This window comes from Passer domesticus, chromosome 7 (genome assembly GCF_036417665.1).
Source record: "Passer domesticus isolate bPasDom1 chromosome 7, bPasDom1.hap1, whole genome shotgun sequence".
NCBI lineage: Eukaryota > Metazoa > Chordata > Aves > Passeriformes > Passeridae > Passer > Passer domesticus.
In genome coordinates, this window is record NC_087480.1 from 51,151,574 (window position 1) to 51,172,276 (window position 20,703).

At 38.6% G+C, this 20,703-nt stretch overlaps 1 protein-coding gene across 1 annotated transcript in view; it reads left to right on the top strand.

Moving 5' to 3' along the window:
* Positions 1–20,632, top strand: part of PIGK (phosphatidylinositol glycan anchor biosynthesis class K) — a 64,429-nt gene extending 43,797 nt beyond the window's left edge. Inside the window, exon 11 of the mRNA XM_064428581.1 lies at positions 19,423–20,632. Within this exon, the coding sequence (XP_064284651.1) occupies positions 19,423–19,539 (117 nt within the window). The 3' untranslated portion in view covers positions 19,540–20,632. The remainder of the gene's footprint in view (positions 1–19,422) is intronic.
* The last annotated feature ends 71 nt before the right edge of the window (positions 20,633–20,703 follow it).

Sequence of the window (20,703 nt, forward strand, 5' to 3'; positions counted from 1 at the left end):
CACTGCACCAGCATCATGCTGAATCAGTTCTGAGGGACCTGGCACAGCTGGGAAAGTTGTGCAGTGTCCTTGTTTATATAAAAAAGGATTTTTTTTTTCTCTGAAGAGGGAAATAATTATAAGAAACTAAATAGTGACAAGAGTAAGAACAGTGAATAGTATTTGTGGTGTTATGATGCTGTATCCAAATGGATACATACATACTCTAAACATACATAACAGCATCAGTGCTGTGTACTTATAGCATAAATATACATTAAAATTTCACAGGGGTGGACAGGTATCCTGAATGAGTATAATGTATAAAGTACATTTTAGTTATACTTTTTAGCCAACATAGCCACTACTACTATCCAGCTTTAAAATTGGGTAAATTTATTCTCCTGAACACAACTAAAATACTCCTTGTGCTTTTAACTGAAATAAAAAGCCTCTAGTGCTTGGTAAAGGAATGCAGTCATTAATATAAACTTGTAAAAATTGAACTTTCAGAGTAATGCCCACATGAGACAGCCTTTTTAATGAGATTCTCTCTGTACAGCCATGCATACAATGCTGCTACTTACAGTAAGTTTATGCTACTTAGAATAAGGCAAAAAAAACCCTCCAAACCAAAACCCAAACCAGAAGGAGGAGGAAAAGGAGCAATGATTTTAATTCTGCACTTGTCTTTAGTCAAAACAGGTCTGGTGGAAGAACAGGGCAAACTGCGTTTGAGAAGATTGTTTCCATTTATCATAAATGATATTCATTGCTGGCCTTGCAGTTCAGCACGTCATTTTAATAAAAGTACCTAACTTCAGTGCCAGTGCTTGTGCTGAGAATGTCACTGTGTGTTAACATATTTGGCCTAATCAGGATTTAGGATATTGAAGAGTAGTAAATTGTTATAGGTGTCTTGCTGATGGAAGAATGTTTTATTGATGAAAGGCACATTTCAGCAGATAAACACCAGATCTCCTGATGGTGTTATAATTGAAAACAAAATGAAACAGCAAATTCAAACCACAATCAACTTGCATACTTATTTTAGTCCATTTCAAACCATTAAGCAGATAAATGAACATGCTGTTAAACCAGGATGGTATTTCAGGAAAGTGACTTGCAGCCTGCAGTGGAAATTGTACAGTTTACTTGAAATCTGACATGGTTTACAGTTGCAGATTTACTTAAAAATAAGGAGTTCCTTAGGTATTTTTTCAATGTTACATGTAATATCTAATTAATTTAGATTGAATTTCCTTTTGGAGATATAAGTTGGTTTGGTTTGTGGAAGTTTTAACCTGTGCATTTGTGTTGCCTGTCCATGAGAAGGCTCAGTGGCAAAAGCCTTCAGTAACTTCAGGAGCTGGCTGGGAGGCTGTGCTGGCCCATGGAGGAGATGTCTCTATTCCAGGGTGTGGAGCACTGGGGGCTGGGCTCACTCCAGCCTCGGGCAGCAGTGTTGGCTGCAGTCACCATAGGGAAGTTAAACAGGAAGTTTATGAAAGATGATGGCAGGGGCATCGCCAGAGTTCAAAATGCGCAGCCTGATGGCCATCAAAGGATCCTGCAGGGTTGCAGTTCTGCAGTAATTCTTGCAGGAAGGCCTTTGTTTCCATCATTTCTGTGCTTCTGTAACAAGTCTGCAGCTGTGACCCACCCTACCCCTTCCCCCAGATAAAATCCTTTTGCTTTGAAGATCAATTTTTTGTTCATGTTCACGTTGTAGAGGATGGTTAGTTTATTGCATTTGTTGATGTTATTCTGGTTTCATGCTGATTTAATTGACAGAGGTTTTCTTCAGCCGCATTTGCCAGAAATTGTTGAAATAGTATTAAGAAAATAGAACACACTATGTTGTATAGATTTTTTTTGAAGTATCTTTTTATTATCTATAACACAACAATTTTAGCTCTCCGACTTAAAATATTTTCACAAACATTGAAGTGGTTTTATGTGGCTTACAATCTGTGTGAAACGTTCAATATGAAAAGTAACCCATCAGATGGTGATACAGTCTTGAAAACATAACTTTAAAATTCAGGGATCACACCAGCTCCTTGCCCATTGCCTTGTAGCTGCTCTTTGGCAATTTATACAGTTCAGGAGTTCCCTTCACTCCCAGTCTGCTTCTGTCCTGATGGTGGAGTCTTTGTTCCTATAAATGTTTTATAAAGCCATTAGTGTTCAGAACTTTGGCTTAGTATGCAAGGTGTTTAATAGCACAACAGTAACCCAGATTTTTATTTTTATTTTTGATGCAGACAGGAGGTTTTGTTTATGAATATTAATTTATTAAAAATTTTAAAGTACTTTGGTAAGTGATACTTGCATTTTACTGTGTCTTTACAGGCTAAGGGCTTCAAAAACAACTTGTAATACTTAGATGTCTCAGGTTTGATGTGCAGAGTTTTAGACACAGCTATTTATACATTCTTTGAAAATCCATTCATGTAGCTGTATTTGAAAATAACTTTGAAGCATAGAACTTTTTTAGAACTCTGGTCATGGTATTCAGCTGGATGATGTCAGAGATAAAATATAACCTTTCACCAAAAGGTCCAGGTTCTGCTGTACCTGCTAGCACAGACACAGGTCTGCTCAGGCAGGGATGCTTTTCTTTGTCAAAAATGGATTTTGTCAGGATGATTGAAAATTGAATTTTTCATACAAAATATTAAAAAGTACACTGACTTCAGAGTCCAGTTTTATTTTAACAAAATACATCACTTGGCTTCCTACCAAAAAGCCTTGTGACATGTCAGCCTGCCCTGGGACACCTGCCTGCTCAGGCTTTACCACTGCAGTGCTGAGCAACGTGCTGAAGACAAGTGTTGTCCCCTTAGCATGGCCCCTTCTTGTGGCCATTTTGGAGTGTCTGGAGAACAGCAGCCTGTCCTGCCAGTGCTCTCATCTGTCTGGTCCAGACTACAGGTGAGAAAAGATGGTGCTGATGCACTTCATGGAAATGTGTTGTCTGCTCTTCCTCACCAGCTCACCTGAAGTGGTTTTTGAGGCTCAGGCATTCTGTGCAGAGCTAAACCCAGGTGTGCTGTACCCCTTCTGCTCAACGTTTCTTCATCTAGGGCACTTGGGATGTATTGGAGTTAGAAATTAATGTGTCTGCCGTGGAGTTAGAAATTAATGTGTCTGCTATGTTTGGGTTTTTTCCATTTCTTTTCTATATTAAACATATGTTTGTGAATTGTTTAACCTAGAGGCGATTTGGCTACATTTTATAACTATAAGGGAAGTGGTCTCAAGTGGAATCATGACTAGATGTCATCCAGCATGTAAAAACTTGCTTTTCCCCTAAATTGTAAACAGTGTATAGACTTAGTTTCTCTTACTGCTGTATAAGTTAGAGATCATTTAAATCCTTTGAGCTTTCTTTAAATTAAATGCTACCTAGTAGAAAACTTGGTGCTTAAAAGGACCAAAAGAAAAAGAGCTATTACTGCACACTTTTGCCAACCAAACCAAATAATGTCACAGAGCAGCAGAGGTATTCCTGCCAACACCTTGTACTACTTGTGCATATAGGTGCTTTGAAGTTCACTCCCTAAGATTTCTTCTAATACTAAGTTTGATTCAAACAGGTGAGGTGCAGAATCTTGCAATGTGTATGAGTCATGTAATGTATTAAGAGTGGCACAGTCCCCTATTTCTCTGACTTGCTGCCAGAAATCACCAAACACAATCTTGACTTGCTTATAGATGGTACAAATATTTTACTGGCAAACCATTAAACCAGAGATTTTTCAGGCTTTTTTTTTTTATCTAGTGGACTACTGCAGAGACAGGGATGGTACTCAAATGTATCCAGTAGTCGACACAAACAGTGAGGTTCTCTCTCTTCTTCTTCAGAAATTACATAGCTCATTAGTCACATGAAACTTCATAACTTTCCTGAAATACAGCTTATCTGAGTGCAGCATAAAGTATTTTTGTAAAATAGAGACAATGTAATTTTTAAAATTTTTCCAATCACAGAATACCATGATGTGGAGTTAGCATAAATTACTGATTGTTTTTACTGACAAGACAGGGCTGCTTCTGTTTTGTTGTTTTTCATCTGACCATTATCTTCCCTCTTGGAAGCAGAGATGTAGTAAAACAGTCTCTTCTCTTCCATCTTCCCATTAAAGGACTCTTGTGGGTGATCACTCTCTGCCTATCCAGCACCATTATTTTACTGTTTCTCAACCACAGGGGAAGTTCTGCTGGTTTATCTCTTTGTTGTTGAAATATTACATGGAATCTCTTCTTAGTCTTCAAGACAGAATAAAGATAAGTATCTGAGAATTATTTTTCTTTCAAATGCTGCTTCCTAAATGTTAAAAATTTAGCAACAATTACGGAGACCTTCATTTATGTAGGGCTGGAGTGCCAAAGTATTAATGCATGGGGAGCACTTCCTTTGTCTGTACACAACACTGCTCAGCAGAGCCAGAAAAGAACCATGAGTGCTTTTTGTTGCTGACCAAGCATTACGGGGGAACTGAATGTAGAATTAGATTTTTTTCCAATTATAGCTGAATACAATGGATTGAATAACTAAATGCATTGGAAGGTATCTTGCATGAGGAGCCTGAACAGTCAGTTGTGTGGTTCTTGTTTTTAACTGTTTCATACTAGAAATACCACGTTGAACATTTTCTGTAAGCCAGGAAGGAGAAATTTTACCCATTCCAGCATCCCAGAGACATTTGAGATGGTGTTTGGCAGCTTCTTCTTGCCAGAACTGTTGCATGCATGCTCCACCTATTCTTCCCTGTTTATGCATTAAAACATGCAACTTTATGTCCTTTCTTGCATTTTAAAAAAATGAAACCAAAGGGTATTTTAAAGAATGACCTGTTTCTCCTCCTACACACTATTAAGAACAGTTCATTGAACACTTATCAATATGGTCTGTTTAATGAGCATGTACATTATGAGCTCTGGGCATCAGTAAAATCCAGTCTCTGCTGTCACATGTCTTGGAATGTGACTTTATCCCCTCTTCACAGAAGTGGCTCCCAGCAAGGTGACAGCAACCCCCAGTCCATGCTCTCCCTCAAAACCAGTCTCCTCTTCAGGGAGATGCAGTAGCAGGCGTGTACACAACTGATGCAGTGTTTTCAAAATGACTGTTTTAGGCTGTCCAGATCCTGCAGTTTGGACAAAGAAGTTTTAACTCTGATCTGTCAGTTTTCAGAGGTCATCTTTCTTTTCTCTTTCCCAGCCTGTGAAACCCTGACATGTACAGATTGGCATTTTATCTCCATTCTTCTTTGGCACAGGATGGGAGATCAGTTTGACAGACAGCTTGGAGCAATTTAAGGGGCTGCCCCTCAAGTGGCCACACTTCACTCTCACCAGTGCTGGTAGAGTCCTGTGCTCATTAAGCACAGCAATGGTGCAAAGTATTGCTTGGGAAAAAAAGGGCATTTTTCATCCTGGCTGGGTATGTGACTACAGAATTTCTAAAGCCAACTAGGATATGTAGTATCAGCTAAAACTGATAAAGTGTATTCCTGAAAGTTTTTGTTTATATTTCTCATAAGTAGATGAGAGTAAAAATAGCTGTTACTGTGGAAAGTTAAAATGGAAATAAATTTGGGGCTTTTGTGCATATCATGGGAGTGCTCAGTTTGCCCTTGAGAATACTGCTAATATGAGGCTTTATATGTGACTGTAGCCTCATCCATTTTGTGGATTATGAGACATCAGTTTCCTACCCACCAGCATATAGAATTGTCAGATGTACTATTAAAAAATATATGAAAAGATACCCTGGCTCTATAGTAGCTCTAATTGTTAGAGGTGCTGCACTGGATTTGCAGCTTCTTTAAGAGGTAATTCCTGTAACCATTTCTTTTTAATAAGCACTATTTAAGATGTAAAATGAAGGAAGATGTTCAGGAAATGACTGTAACATGACAGGCTTTATAGAGTGCTGTAGATCTCTGGGGTTTACTCATCTGAACTTCAAATAACTGCATTTCAAGGGTTGGTAGTAACAGTATAGCCATGGACTCAAAAAATTATTATATTCCTTATATTCAAAAAATTGATTTGCTTCTTGTCAGCTGAAGCAGCCATGTGTTTGAAGGTCCTGTGTGCACAAGCCTTTCACTACGCACTATTGATGTTTCCGTGTCTTTGTTTTGGCATGGGACTGATTGTGCCATGATCCCCTTTTGTTGTTCTTCAGGACCTGCTCACAACTGTGATTTCAAGGCAGTGGTTACTGTTTCTATTGTGCTTTATCTGTGCTCAGAGCTTTACAGAAACAGACAGGTTCAAAAATGCTTAGAGCTTGAAGTAAACTTCACATAGCAGGTTGGCATAAAGCAAGCCAAGGTTAACAGCAAGAGGTTCTGATTTGCAGACTGAGGCTGTAAAGGACCATTATGTTAATCTCTTCTGACTTTCTGCACAAAGCACACACATACTTTATTTATATTCTCCCTTCTTTGTGGCTGTATTGACATTAGGAAGGATAAGTGGAAAAAGGGTTTGAGCAGAGGCTGGGAGATGTTTATTCCAAACATGGTAATTATGGGGAGAATAAAACCGAGGAGGACAATTAGGGCATGTAAGAACATATTTGTGGTTGCAGCAAATATTCACAGTACTGCAGCTGGTACTGAGGAACCAACATGTACAGGTCCCATGGGTCTCAGTTACTGACATCATGTGAACTGTTGCACCTGCTATAGGTAAAATATCAATAGCTGTCACACTTTGTTTTGGGCCGATGATATTAGAACTGCAGCTGTCACTGCAAATGTGAGGAGACTATTTTTAATTGAGTTCTGTGCTTTGAGACTCTTTTCTCTCCTTTGTGGTCATAATAAGCTTGGCTAATATCGGCTTTTTTCCTAAAATTATCTCCTTAGCCATTTCCATTCTCAACATTTTATTCCTCTCTTAAGCATATAATTCATTTTTTTCATCATTCCTTGCTTCCATGATATTTTTATGTGATATGTTGGTCTGCATTCATTCGCATTCGTTATTTATAAGTCGAAATTCTTAGATATTTTGAGTCTTTTTGGATTTGTCTGCACTGGGTTCCATTTACTTGCTGTTCCTTCAAATATTGGAAAAGTGAATGCTATTTAGGGCAGTGAGGTGAGTTGTCTCCAGTGGGGATAGCTGAATAGGTTTTTCAGTACATAATGGTATGCAAATAATATACCTCTGCCTCTCATGGGAACAGACTAAAGAACTGCACAAGCTGTCTGTGACCTTAATAGGTTTGTAGGCATCAGAACAGACCCCTGACTTTTGCTGCAGCAAAGTATGGGATGTACAAATACTTCAGGTGTGTTTCAGGGCTAAGCAGTGCTGTGGAAAAACTGAGAATTTAGGATGTGGTCCACACAGCTCAGTGTGTATAGCAGTGTATCCCAGCAGTACAATACAGCTGATGCACAAGCAGTAACACAAGCAGTAGGTTTTAATAATAGTGGCCATTAATAAAACAGATGATGCTTGAAACATGCTAATTCATTGTGTTGCAAGAGTGTCTTCATGTACAATGCAAGGTAAGGCTGAAAAACACAGTAAAATGAGAGGTAAGCTGCTCCATTTCTCTGGTTTTATGTTTATATGTTTAATGTGTAAAAGTACCTTTTAAAAATTTTTCTTCTTTTTAGTTTATTTTATTACAGGTTCTAGAGCAATTCAGGAAACAGATGCTGCATTTAAAAAAGCTTTGATTTAGTGAGGCTTTCTGTGCAAGAGAATGCATCCTTCCTAAAACTTCATTTTACTTAAATTAACTTGTATTTCCACTGAGGATGGCTTATATTAAGCACAAAGGGAGGCTTAGCAGTTTAGACTTCCATCAAATAAACTGCATAACTAAAAAGAGAAGATGCCAAGCCTCACATACTTGTACTTGAAAGAATTGTGTTCTCTCTCGTGGGAACTTGAGATTAGAGAAATTATAAAGGCTTTGCATAAAAACAGGGAGTTAGAATTAATTTTTGCTTAAGCGGGGAAGTGTCAAAAGCCTATTATGGTAATTTTTCAATTTTGTCTTAACTGTTCACACATTTTAAAATAGTTGTACAACTGAGTGGAGGCATAATTGATGTGTTGTGGTTTCTTTTTCCTTTCCTTGGGCCATCATAAAACACAGCTTAGGTGCACTTAGGCATGGAAGAAGTAGGTGTGCTAATTAAGTAGATGAAAATTTTCATATCATAGTGAGAAAATTTACCTAATGGATTGGAATAGTACTCTAAGAATGGTTCCCCTATTCTTAATTACATCCAAGTACCAGATATCAATATTACATGAAAACAATTAAGCCACAAAAACCTTAGTAAGAAGACATAATTCCTAGCAGTAGAATTACGGGGTTGTAGAGACTATAATGTTTATTAGTATTATTATTATTGTGAACAGTAGCACTATAAGTCTACATTTAAAAGAAATTACTTTATTCATTGTCTTTTAATGTATAGTAAAAGCTGAAGATGTTGTGGAATGAAGAGCTACTGCTACATTTATTTTTTTAATCTTTCTTAAATTAAAAAAATATAAATCTTGTCTATATCAGAATAACCAATAAACTGCTGTGGCGTAGTAATTCAAAATTTATGGTTGGCCTAGAATAAATTTTAGGACTTCCCTAGGTAACAGAAGACTTTATCAAATCCTTTTAATGGTAAATCAAATATATTTTTCTTTTCTTAGATACAGTATTAACAGCAGGAATGCTGTTTCAAAGTTACTTTTATTTTGGTTACTTTTTATTTTGGAACAGCTTTGCTGTTCCATAGGAGGAGTCTTTGGACCAGGCTTTGCATTTGGAACGAGATTTACTGGCAAATGTAAAGTAAGCAATGCTCCATAGTGGTCATTGATTAGTAAGACACTGTTTTTTATATGCAGAGAAAGGGCCCCTTTCCTAGCTTGCAGCTGATTTTTCTGCTGAAGCCTGTTTGGGCTATGAAAATGTTGCTTTGGCATCCCCAGATTACACCCAGGCCAGATTTTTTCTGGCTGTGTGCAGTAGAAACTGGTGAAAGAACAGAGATTTGCTGTTTTGCAGGAGTGAGGCACATTCTGCTTCAGCACTTTCCTGGTGCTGCTGAATGGTTTCTGTCAAAACCCACTTGCAGTGTCTCTTCACATGAACCTTAGAGGGCTCTGATTGTTCCTTAGCCCTTCTCTCACCAAAGCTGTGTTTGGGAATTACCTGACTAAAAGTGTTGTTCCTGCAGTTTTGGTGAGATGAGCCTGCAGAGGAGGCTCAGCAGCCACTGTGGCTGTTAACTGAGATCTCTGGTTTCTGATGGGTTGTATTTGTGTCCCTGCAATAAAATGTCAGGAATTACACAGCCAGGTGTGAGCATGGATGTGTGTTGGGTAGAGGGAAGGAGAGGATGCTGTAAGATCCTTAGGCAAAGCAAAATGTATTTTGTAGTCTTTATTCTTATTGTATTGCTTGATGTTGCACAGTATTGGTGTATGTATAAGCACACGTGTAATTTGAGTGTAAGACTAAATTTTTGACCCAGTTTATGTTACCTGTCACTAAATATATGCTGGATTGGGACCTTGCTGTATCAAACACATTACTGAAGTATTTTATAGTACATTGTCCAAGATGCAAGATTTAATTCCATTTTCTGGTGTCTGTTCAGTGTTGTGTAACATTTTCATTTCTCACATAACCTTGTAGAGTGCTTATTAATCATTACTTTTTTATTGTTTACACATGAAAGCTTCCCTGATAGACAGTGTTTATTTAAATGGTATTCCAGTGAGTGGTAAAATTAGCAGTAGGAGTTTTGTTAGATTTTTTTTCTTCTATCAACAGTATTTCTTCTGAGCTTATGCAGCATAAAAAGTAGGTGTTACCAATAAGCTCACATTGATAAGGAAAAAAATAAATGTTATCAATCTTGATATATTTTGTGGTGCTGTGACAGCAAATACCTTTTTGAACATTTTTCCTCAGGGGAAGGCAAATGTATTCACACATTTATCCCACTTAACCATGTAATCCTAGGTGTTATTGGTGATTTTTTTTGTGTTAAGTTAATTATGTTTTGTTTACTCTTCAGTAGCATGCTGTGAGGAGCACAGAAATGTAACTCACGAGCTCTTGACAGGACTGATGAATGGCCACAGACAGAGATATTGGCAGGTTGCTCTCTAGTGCTCTGTCTAGAATTGTTTTCCTAAATAATTCAGAGAGTTGAAATTTGATGAAATCATTTCCATTTGAAGAATGAATGGAAAGGGTAAATGAATGAAGACTCTGGTAATGGAGCAGTTGTGTTTATACTGTTGGACAGTCAGGACAGCATCCTGCATCCAGATTCCTGTGCAAATTCTTTGCATGGGGTTGTGATTGAGCTTTGTGCTAGTGATTCCTTCTGTCATGATGGGCGTTCCTGTGAATTAGCCAGTGATTTCATTCTTTTCAGGAGTGCTTGACATGAAAGCCCATCTACAAATACACGGCTGACAAATGGGTGATGAGTGGTGCTTAGAGGGGACTGAATGACAGCTGGACAATAGAGCAGTAACCTGTGGTTAGTGTAGATGGAGGCAGGAATGGTTTGCCCCTAGATAAAACCGTGTGTGGGTTCGTCCTTTTTAAAGACCCTTTTGGAAGCTGTTGATTCTGTACCAGTCACGTGTGGTGGTCTGGGAGGGTGTTGGGAGGGTGTGTCCTCAGCTGCACTCATTCATTGTTGCAGGAAGATGCTCTCTGTGAGCCCCACATAGTATTTGACTGATGAGCTGTGTCATGCAAATGTCACGGGAGCAGTGCTTATTTATGATACCATAAACGTGTTATTTTTTCTTAATGCCTACAAAAACTCTCTGCAGCAATGGATCTGCTCTCTGGGACTCCTTGTCCTTTGACATACTAAGTGTAACAGAAATGGCTGTTTTGTGGAGGTGTAATTATGTGCAGCCACTAAATAAGTGCCTGTGTGACTGCCGTGTCCATGTTTTATGATTTGTTTTCTATAGCAGCTTGGGTACCCAAAAGTATTGGATTGATATTTCAGAGCAGGTCTTTTTTCTTTTTCCCATAAGAGAGTACATACAACATAAACTTGGGTAAGAACACTTATTTGGCTTATGAGTTCAAAACTACTGACTACAGAATCACCTGTAAAAGCTGGGTGGCGGTGGGGAACAAACCGGTCTGTTACTCACTGGTTTGTCACTGAAAACGAAAATGAAATGCAGTAAAAGTACAGCCATACTTGATCTTGCTTTTATAAGTGTGAAGGCATCTTTTGCCTCAGCCCAGCTTCTCCCTCCATTCATTTTGTCATGCCTGCCTTTTGTAATGCTGTTTCAAGTTGTGGAAACTGGAGCTAGAAAATGTTGAGCTTTACTGCACATGCATATAATGCAGCACAGAGCTTAGGGTAATGGAGAATATTTTAAATTATAGCTGTAGAGATTTGAGAAATGGACATTAAAAACTATGTGTATAAGGATTTCAAATGTAGCCGTTGAAGTATTTGATTAGATCTTGTACTCAATGTGGCATACTCAGTATGAGAACTAATGCAGTCTAACATCTGCTGTTAATACAGCCTGTCACCTGGCAGTAAATGAATAGATACTTACGGGACGTGCAGAAACAGAAGTGTGATTGGAACCATCACTACTGCTTTGAAAGAAACAGCATAATAATTTATTAACATCATGGTTTCTCTATATAAACAGAAAAAGAACTTTGATTGAATGTGAATACTCAGAATGACACTTCATCATGGAAGTTGTAAGCATACAATTAATTTTATAAGATTAGGAGTAAAACCTTCCTTAGAAAAATTGATTTGAAAGCATTTGAGTGGACTCACCTTGTGGTTCAGAGACATGTTAAGGGAAATCCAAGTCAGAGTTCAAGGAGGAAGTAGGAGGGCTGTGCTCCTCAGAAGGGCTGGGCTGGATGAGGCTGGTACTTGGAATAATGATCCTACATGAAACAGTGGGAGCCCATGAGTGCCTGTGCCCCTGTGTGGGGGCCTTGGCTCTGCAGAGCTGAGAGCTTGGCTCTGGTCTGATCCCACTGGCAGTGCAGTGTTGCATTTGTGTGAACAAGATCTGCACAGAAGAAGACTGAGATAACCTTTTCCCAAGGGAAGGTGAGCAGTGCCTGCTCTTGGGAAAACAGTGCTCTGATGTGGCTACAGACCTGTGTAGGGGATGGAAATGAGGCAGACAGGACACTTCACTTGTTTCTTGGTGCAGACTGCCCGGCTCCTTCCTGTCCCTTGCACAGCTGCTGAGCCTTCCTCCTCACAGCACGGCCAGCAGACTCTTCCCTCCTAGCAGCTAAGCCACTCTGTGTAACACCCATCCTTGTTGGACATGGCTGTGACCTGTTCAGGGAAGGCTGTTACAGTGCAACTCATCAGGGGTGAGGTTGCTTGTGATCCATTCTCCTACACTCTGAGAATAGCTTGGCCCTATTTACACCACGGTATTTCTGTGAATACAAAATATTCTTGTCCCTCTAGCAGCCTTCACCTCCTTTGTTCTCTGCTGTCTCTGTCTGCTTAACCCATAGTTTCAGTGGCAGTGACTTGCTTTTATATGTGATGATTTTTGGAGGTTTCTCTCTGCTGAGGTCTGCCTCACCAGTGTGTGTTTTTGTCATTTTCTGACTCCCTCCACTGTAAGGACCTCAAGGAGTTTATCTCTCCATTCATGGCGTGACACTAAGCACTGAATTCTTGTATTTAGTCTTGTTTTTGCTAATAATCCTCCTCTTGTTTAAATTAATTAAATATAAACATATTAAAAAAGGAACATGCTTTTCTAAGTAGCTGTAACTGAGTTTTGAATACCAAGTCTACTTAATTAAGCTGCTCATCTGGTATTTTTGCATGCTTCAGTTGGTGTGAACCTTTGTGTTTGCAAATGTAATTCATATATTTGCTGTTGACTTAGGTGGCCTTTGTGGAAAATCATGATCATGGTTTCATATATGGGTATGAATTTGATTAAAATATAACAATTTGCTTAGCATACCTTAAATAGAGGCAGTTTTGGTTTTTTTTTTTTTTTTTTTTTTTTTTGTTTTTTGTTTTTTGTTTTTTTTCTAAATAAAACCTAATCTGACTTTTCTCATCTCCTCTCTAAAGCATTTGTGAATTCCAGTAGGTAGCTCAGTGTCAGCAGAGCAGGTGAGAGCTCAGCCCTGTGCCAGGCTGTTGAGGACAGGTAGGAATGGTCTCTGTGTTCTTTCTGGGTGTAGCAAATCACACACCTGCAGCTGGAGTCCCCCTGCTGCAATCCCTGTTGTGTTTGCTGGGTGGGCATCACTCAGCTGAGCACTGACTTGTCTGGGAATTCAACTGCCCTGGCTCCCAGGTGCTGGCAAGGCTCCCTTTGATTAGAAGTTGTATATTATGTATTGTATCACAGGTTGGAAGATTAGTGAATAATTGTTAAACCACTAAAAGCACTTTACAGTGCTGTGAAATGGTAAGAGATAAATCTGAAAGCAGGCAGTAATAAGTAGAAGCTCATTTTTAAAAAGCCCTTCTAGATTATGAATTCTGGAAGGAAATGAAAAAGTAAAGCTATCATAACAGTATTGTATGTATTACAATGATTATACAAAGTAAATGTTAAAATGCAGTTGTTGGTATTGATGTTAATTTAGTTTAGCTGCTGTTTTTTCCCATACCCTTTGTGAGTTTTTGTTGTTGATGAATGAACTTCCCTCATTATTTTATTAATATTGGAGATATCAGTAATCATGGCAGTGTGGTTAATAAATACAAACCAGGAGATTAGACAAAAGTACTTTAAATTGTTTTGCAGATTAACAGGCACCGTTGATGCTGGAGTTCTCTTATGACTTTAATCTTGCTGTGGGCACAGAAAGGATTAAACTATTACTTGGTAGCTGCAGTTATTTGATTTCCCCCACTCCCCTGTGAGGACCCCAAAGTCCAAACGGTACCCAACAAATTAGAAGTGCAGACTTCCACTGAAAGCTTTGAGGACATATTTTTATGCTGTGATTTGCTTGTGATACATATAAATTCATTCTGAAAAGAAACTTTGTTGTCTGCTTTATCATAAGAATTGAAAAGATCACCCAGTTTGAAATTCCAAATTGCAAGTAAACCGGAGTTGTTGAGAGTGCCTCTAGAAAATACATAGTGTACTCTTGGCACAGTGCATTCTGTAGCAGAATTTAGCTTTTCCAAGGAATTTCCTTCAGTTTGAGATCAGGTTTCTGAGATGAGAAACCAATGGATTGTTCCAGTTTTGGATTTGAGGTTCGCCTTAAATTTCAAAGACTTGTTTTGGGACATGGATATTTTTTTTAAGGTTTCTATACTGGTCTTTACAACAGAGCCTCACATAAAATTTGATACTTTGAGGAACAAGAAAGAAAACGTTTGGTGTGCAGTGGAAGAAAAAGAAACATTAATTTAAAGGGAGAATGACCAAGATGAAAATTTGGAACTTGCCCCCAAAGTACGTGAAATTCACCCCAGTGAGTGCAAGCACTGCACAGACAAGTGTGCTTCATTTTTCTGTGAGTGCTTGCTGGCCCCCAGGACTAGGGGAGATGGGGAAGCCCCCAGAGGATGTGCACAACCCCTCTCCTGGCTGTAGCTGCTGCTGTCTGCCAGGCAGCCCCAGACCCTTGGATGTTTTAGACCACGTGTGCTGCAATAAACAGGCCAGAACTGGCTCTAGGACACTCAGTGCTGAAAGTGCAGTGAGAATTAAGCAGGGATTAATTTGAAATCCAATAGCTGCCACTTTAATGGACTCACTGGCACCCAGTGCTTCTGATGTGTTATTTTTGTGCAGTTGCACAGGGATATTTTGCACTCCTGCTACAAACACACACCATCTGCCTCAGGTAGGGAGAACATCCCCTGCAACAAGGATGATGTGCACACTCATTTCTAAGCATTTGCACCCTTTCTTAAAGCCCTCTTTGGAAAAAGGTACTGGAGGAGATTGAAGAATTTTGTATCCCTGTTTCATTTGGCAATTACTTAATTCCTGTGTGCTTGTTCAGATGTAGATTGTGAGTTTAACCCAAAGCTTTCTGTATCAATATTTTTGGGCTTATTGAGAACATTAAGACAGAGTTCTGTTGGAAGACTGTTGGATATTATAATCCGACAGTCTTCTGGTGTGGAAAAGACTTGAATTTATCCTTGTAGATTAGTTTTAGACAGTGTTGTCCATGTGAAATATTAATATGTGATGTTTTAAATCTTATTTCTGTTGTGATGTAAAATTTTAAAATTAAACCATTCTTCCTCTAACTAACACTTCAGCTTTTTAAAATTATTTTTTTCATAAAGCACATTTTAATTGGAGTAACATGTATTGCATGTTTTATGAAACACCTTCATTGAAAGTCTTGGATACTTTCCATTCAGGTCCCTATAGACCCATCCAGTTTGAAAATACACTGTTTTATCCTCTCCTTAATTACAGTACTTGGAGCAACTCTCTGTTAACTGTTTTTAGGTTCCACAGGATAATGAGTCTACCAGAACTAGAAAGTGTACAGCAAAAAACTGTTCACAGGAGGAAGCTTGCTGTTGCTTAGCTACCTGTCTTTTTAATTTGGAATCTCCAGCAATTCCATAATGACTAGTCCTTAAGCTGCTAAATGTATTTGTTCATGACAGACTGTGCACATGCACATTCTGAATGTGCATTTCACCTATGCATTACTGCCATTACTGTGGGAATAACGAGGGTGTTTGGAATGGGATTGCGTTGTGTGAATCACAATACCTAAAAATGTTGGTTACAGAGGCAGTTCCTACTGGTGGGTACCATAGTGAAATTCAGAATAACTTGAGTGAAAAGTTGCCTCTGCTCCTCCAGAGCGGTCCCAAATATGAACAAGTTTTGTGTCATGTGTAGGTAGTGCAACCAGTCTGTAGTACACATTCTCACATCAATTTGAAACATAATAGTGATAGATAATAAATTGCAGATCAAAATACTGTGACACTTAACATGGTTTTGGTCCATTTAGCATTTTCTTGCAGGTGAGAAAATGGCCTGATGTGTAAAAATTGCCTGAATGTCACTGAAGTCTGCTGAAATAAGACTCTGAACTAGGCAATAGTCATAGGAGAACTACTTGTTTTTTCGGAATCTGTGAAAAAATTTACTTAAATTAATGCTATCTGATCAATCCTAAAATTGATATAAAGAGATAGTTTATCTAGGCTTATGGCCACAAAACTGGTATAAGCATAGAAAGAAATTCTGGCTTTTCTAAATCCTTTTCCAGGATGTGGGTCTAAAAAAGATTTTCATTTGCTGTTAAAGTGAATTCTTTCTTACTGTAATAGTCCTTCCCATTAAGAGAAATCTCTGTGACTCTTCCCCTTTTGCCTACACAAAACAGCCACGGCAGCTTCTGCAGCAGTATGGGTGAGGCACTTGTGTGTTTCTGAGAGGGCATCCCATCCCATCCCATCCCATCCCATCCCATCCCATCCCATCCCATCCCATCCCATCCCATCCCATCCCATCCCATCCCATCCCATCCCATCGCCCCGGTGCTGCCAGGGGAGGAGTTGTTGGCTCTGTGCTGGCAGGGGCACAGCTGGAGGGGCCCTGCCAGCCCGTGTGACAAGCACAGCTGGCTGGCACAGGCCATGGGGGCAGTGGCTCCATGTCCTGTGCAGATGGGGCCATGCACAGCTGCCAAAAGCAGCTTTTTGTAAAGGAACTCCAGCACTCTGCTGCTGAGCTGATGTGCCCACCTAGGCAGAGTTTTGTTATTGATGCTTTCTGTGTTGTATTTGTTAGGATTTTAGAAAGATGAACTTGTTAGTTTGACAACTAATTATATTTTTAATTTAGTGGTGAACTCTCTTGGGAATCTATGAGCAAGTTAATTTAAATGAAATTAGGTATTTCAGCTCTTGCAGGTATACTTTGTGGATTTAAATGTGAATCTGTGTAATCCCATTTTAGATATTCATAAGGTTTTGATGTCCTCATGGAAAATACTGGCCTATTTCAGTATGATTTTGTGCTCAATTAACCATTTAGAGATATTGACTTACACAGATATTCAACAGAGTTGAATATTTTTGCCCTTTTATTGTGGTATAATATTTATGTGTATATTTCAGTTTCTGGGTCTGTAAATCTTTCTTATTAGGATAATTTATTTTTAAGATTACTGAGTATGTAGCTCTTATACAGCCTCATATAATTTTCGTCATGCCTTCATGGTTTTAATCCTTTACATTTTAACATTGCATCCCCTGACTTTAAACTGACTATATACACGTCCTTGATTTCCCAGTGAGAGCCACTGCTGACTGGCCTCTCTTCCCTTGCACAATTCCATGGAGACTTCAGTACAAGACATGACAAAATGTAAAACCATACTCATAGATCACCTTATAAATATTTATTCATATAAATTCTTTAAAGAAATTAAATTACGTGTTCTATACAAAATAGGAAAGAGAGGCTTTTAGTGTCACTGGCTGCAAATTGAAGTCATTTGTCTTGAAGGGTCAGATGCCACTTTGTGGTAAGATACTTGTCTGAGATCCAAGAAGGGAAAGATTGATAGTACAAAGAGATTGATGGAACAGGCACTGCAATATGCATACGAAGTTACAGGTTAATTAGAAAGATTTAAACAAGAAAGTCCCTTTGTGTGGAGAAGTGTCATGTGCTGTTACTCTCAGAAGCAAGGTGTGCTGGCAGCCTTTTGAACAGGCAGAGTTGATTTTCAGGGATGTTTATGTGGAGATGTGCAGTTGTGAATATCTGCGAGGTGGCAGATCACCAACAGCACCCGCTGCAGCTGACGAGTGCTGCTCAGGGAGCTCAGTGCTTTGCATACAGAGCCACCTGCTCTGCTCACATCTTTGGTTTTGTTGTGGTTGATGCAAATTATAATGCTGGTTTTGTGATTCCTGTATCAGAGTAAAATCATTAATATTTCAGACTGCCAAGTTCTTTGGGTGTCTCAGGTGATACAACTATTTGTTCTACTTTTTAATTGCAGGCACAGCAGAAATTGCAGCACTTACAGAAAAATCCTAAAGCTAAGAATGTGTGGTTTATAAAGTGGGAGCTGAGCAGTCAACAAACATTGTTTTTCAGTTGATAGGAAAGCTGTTTTGAAAGAACAGATACTGCAGACTGTTCCTTCTTTCATTAAAGTTCACCAGCCTCACTGGTACATTTAGCAGAGAACAGCAAGCTTCTCTGTGTGGATTGATGCTGAAATTAAAACGGCAACATCTTTTGTAATAGTTATTCACTTGGCAGAAAGAGAATTTTAAATTTGACTTAAATGCAACAAAACCAAAATGGTTTGTACCCCTTGTGTCTCATTCTGCACAAGGACAAAATGGTGCAAATCTTTCAGCAAGGCAGGAATAAAAATCTCAGCAAGCGCTTCAGTATTTATTATCGTAATAGTAAATCATCCCTGTCTGCCTGGGAGATGTGTAAAACATACCTGCTGAGGGCAAGAGCAGGCACAGGCCTGAGGGACTGTTATACTTCTAAATACTATAATTCTGGTATTTTTGTCATGATAGTCTTAACTAAAATTTTGCATTCATATAGTCACCTTATTTTTAGCCCCAGAGACAGATCTTGGGGTACGTGGCAACTCTTACCTCTTACCTACCTACCATTTCTCTATTCTCTGACTGCAGAGTATCTGAATTTTAGGTTTAGTAAGGGAAGGAAGAAGACAGGCAAGTTTTACCTTGTCTAGCTGCTACGTGTGAGACAGAAAAGGCCTTCAATTCCAGGCTGTGTATGGCTTTTTACTGAAGATGAAAAATTTGTTGAAGGGAGGCAAAAGTTTGAATTGCACAATATCTTTCTACATTAGGGAAAGACAGACTCAATGAGGCCCCTGGGAAATGTGATTGACATTGAAAACAATCCTCTTTTGTTTTATTATATTGCTGTAATGATGAGTCTTTGCTTGTTATGTGGTCAGATATCTATTTATTCACATAATTCTGAGTACAAAAGCAGCTGTAGAAAACAGGTAGTGGAAAAACAACACTCTCTTTTCTCTTTCACATTTTCACTTGTAGGAGCTGTTTTTCATACTTAAAGAATTCTTCTCTTGTATGAACATGAGACCAAATACAAGAAAATCTGTCCAAACAAATGAGTTGGAACATGTCCCACGATACCAATACATACGGGCAAAGTGCTGTCTCAGGCACAGTTCCAGTGGCCTTTCTGTGGTACTTACCCTCCTTGCTTCAGTAGCAACTTGCCTCCCATTACCCTCTCCATCAATCACAAAGATGCTTCTACTTCTAGAAGAAATACAGCTTATTGTGTTCTACTGCAAGGATTATATTTTTGCAGTTGATAAACACAGTGAACTTCTTATTGTAAGAACTAAGTACAACTTTTTTTTTCTTTTTGTTTTTTCTTTTTTTCCAGAAACCAAAACAAAAGGACTGGCATCCTCCTGGAGGATTTATTTTAGGAGTCTGGGCATTGATCATCATGGTTTTCTTCAAAACATATGGAATCAAACACATGAAACATGTCTTCTGAACTGGAGCAAACAAGATACTTGCATTGGCTGCTACTTTGGGTTCATGGGTAGCTCCTGTGTTCTCTGAATGTGGATTATGGTTGTGTTCAAACACTGTGTTGACATCTCGCTGCTAAAGGTTCTTTTGAAGCCATCTCTTCTGCCCCTTTTTCTGGAAAGATTCTGAAAACCGGTTTTAATGTTACTGTTATTTCACTTTGTCTTGACTTAAAAATACTTTAATGCTTTTCTGAGCATATTTTCTTTTTGGTTAAGCTTAAAAAAGGGCAGGACCTAAACCCAGTAACAGGATTTCTGTGGTTGCTTCTGGATTGTAAATGGGCAAATTCTTTCCACCATACTTTGAAGTAAATCTTAGAAGAAGTCACCTCTTACTAAATAACTGGACATTGTGGAGAACGTTATTTAAGATGTCATTCTGACAATAAAAACTTAACCCACTTTGCAGACTTCGGCATGGCATATTGAAAGCTTTCTTCACAAAAATAAAAATACTCTGGAATATATTGATTTCTTTTTTATTATTATTTTTTCTTCCCCATTAAATAAAACCCTTAGATCAGTCCTTTCACCTTAGGCAGTTTTAAGTCTAGAATTCTATGAGTTGGTGAAAGTAAAACAAAAATTATGACCTTGCTGAATCTACTTAAAAAGAAGGCCAAAAAACGTGAAAGGACTTCACCACATCCAATAGAAAACAGGTGTTGTATTTTCACTGCATATAATGTGAACTTAGGTGCTTTCAGAATTTTCAGTGCATTGGATTTTGCACTGAAGAAAATCGACTGTGGCATCAGGATGAAGAACATTATAAATTGTACCATTGTATTCTGTAGTTTCTGAGTCCCCAGAAAATGTGCTTTGTTGCCTGTGATTTGTAAATTCTGGTTTGGAATATTGATTTGTTCTTCCTGGACATTTACTGATGAATGTATGCTAAAAGGGTTTTGTCTGTATAATACAGTGATATTTGTGAAGAGAAGAGCAAATCTTTGCATGTGTAGAAATACATCAGTCAGTGAGGAGAAGCTTTTGTCCCATGCTTTTGGAACTTGTTCTCCACCTTAACCAAAATAAAGCTTACCTGATGCAGTCGTGGTGTAAGTACTATACATATATCTCTAATGTTATTAGGAATTATCTATAATCACACATAATATCAG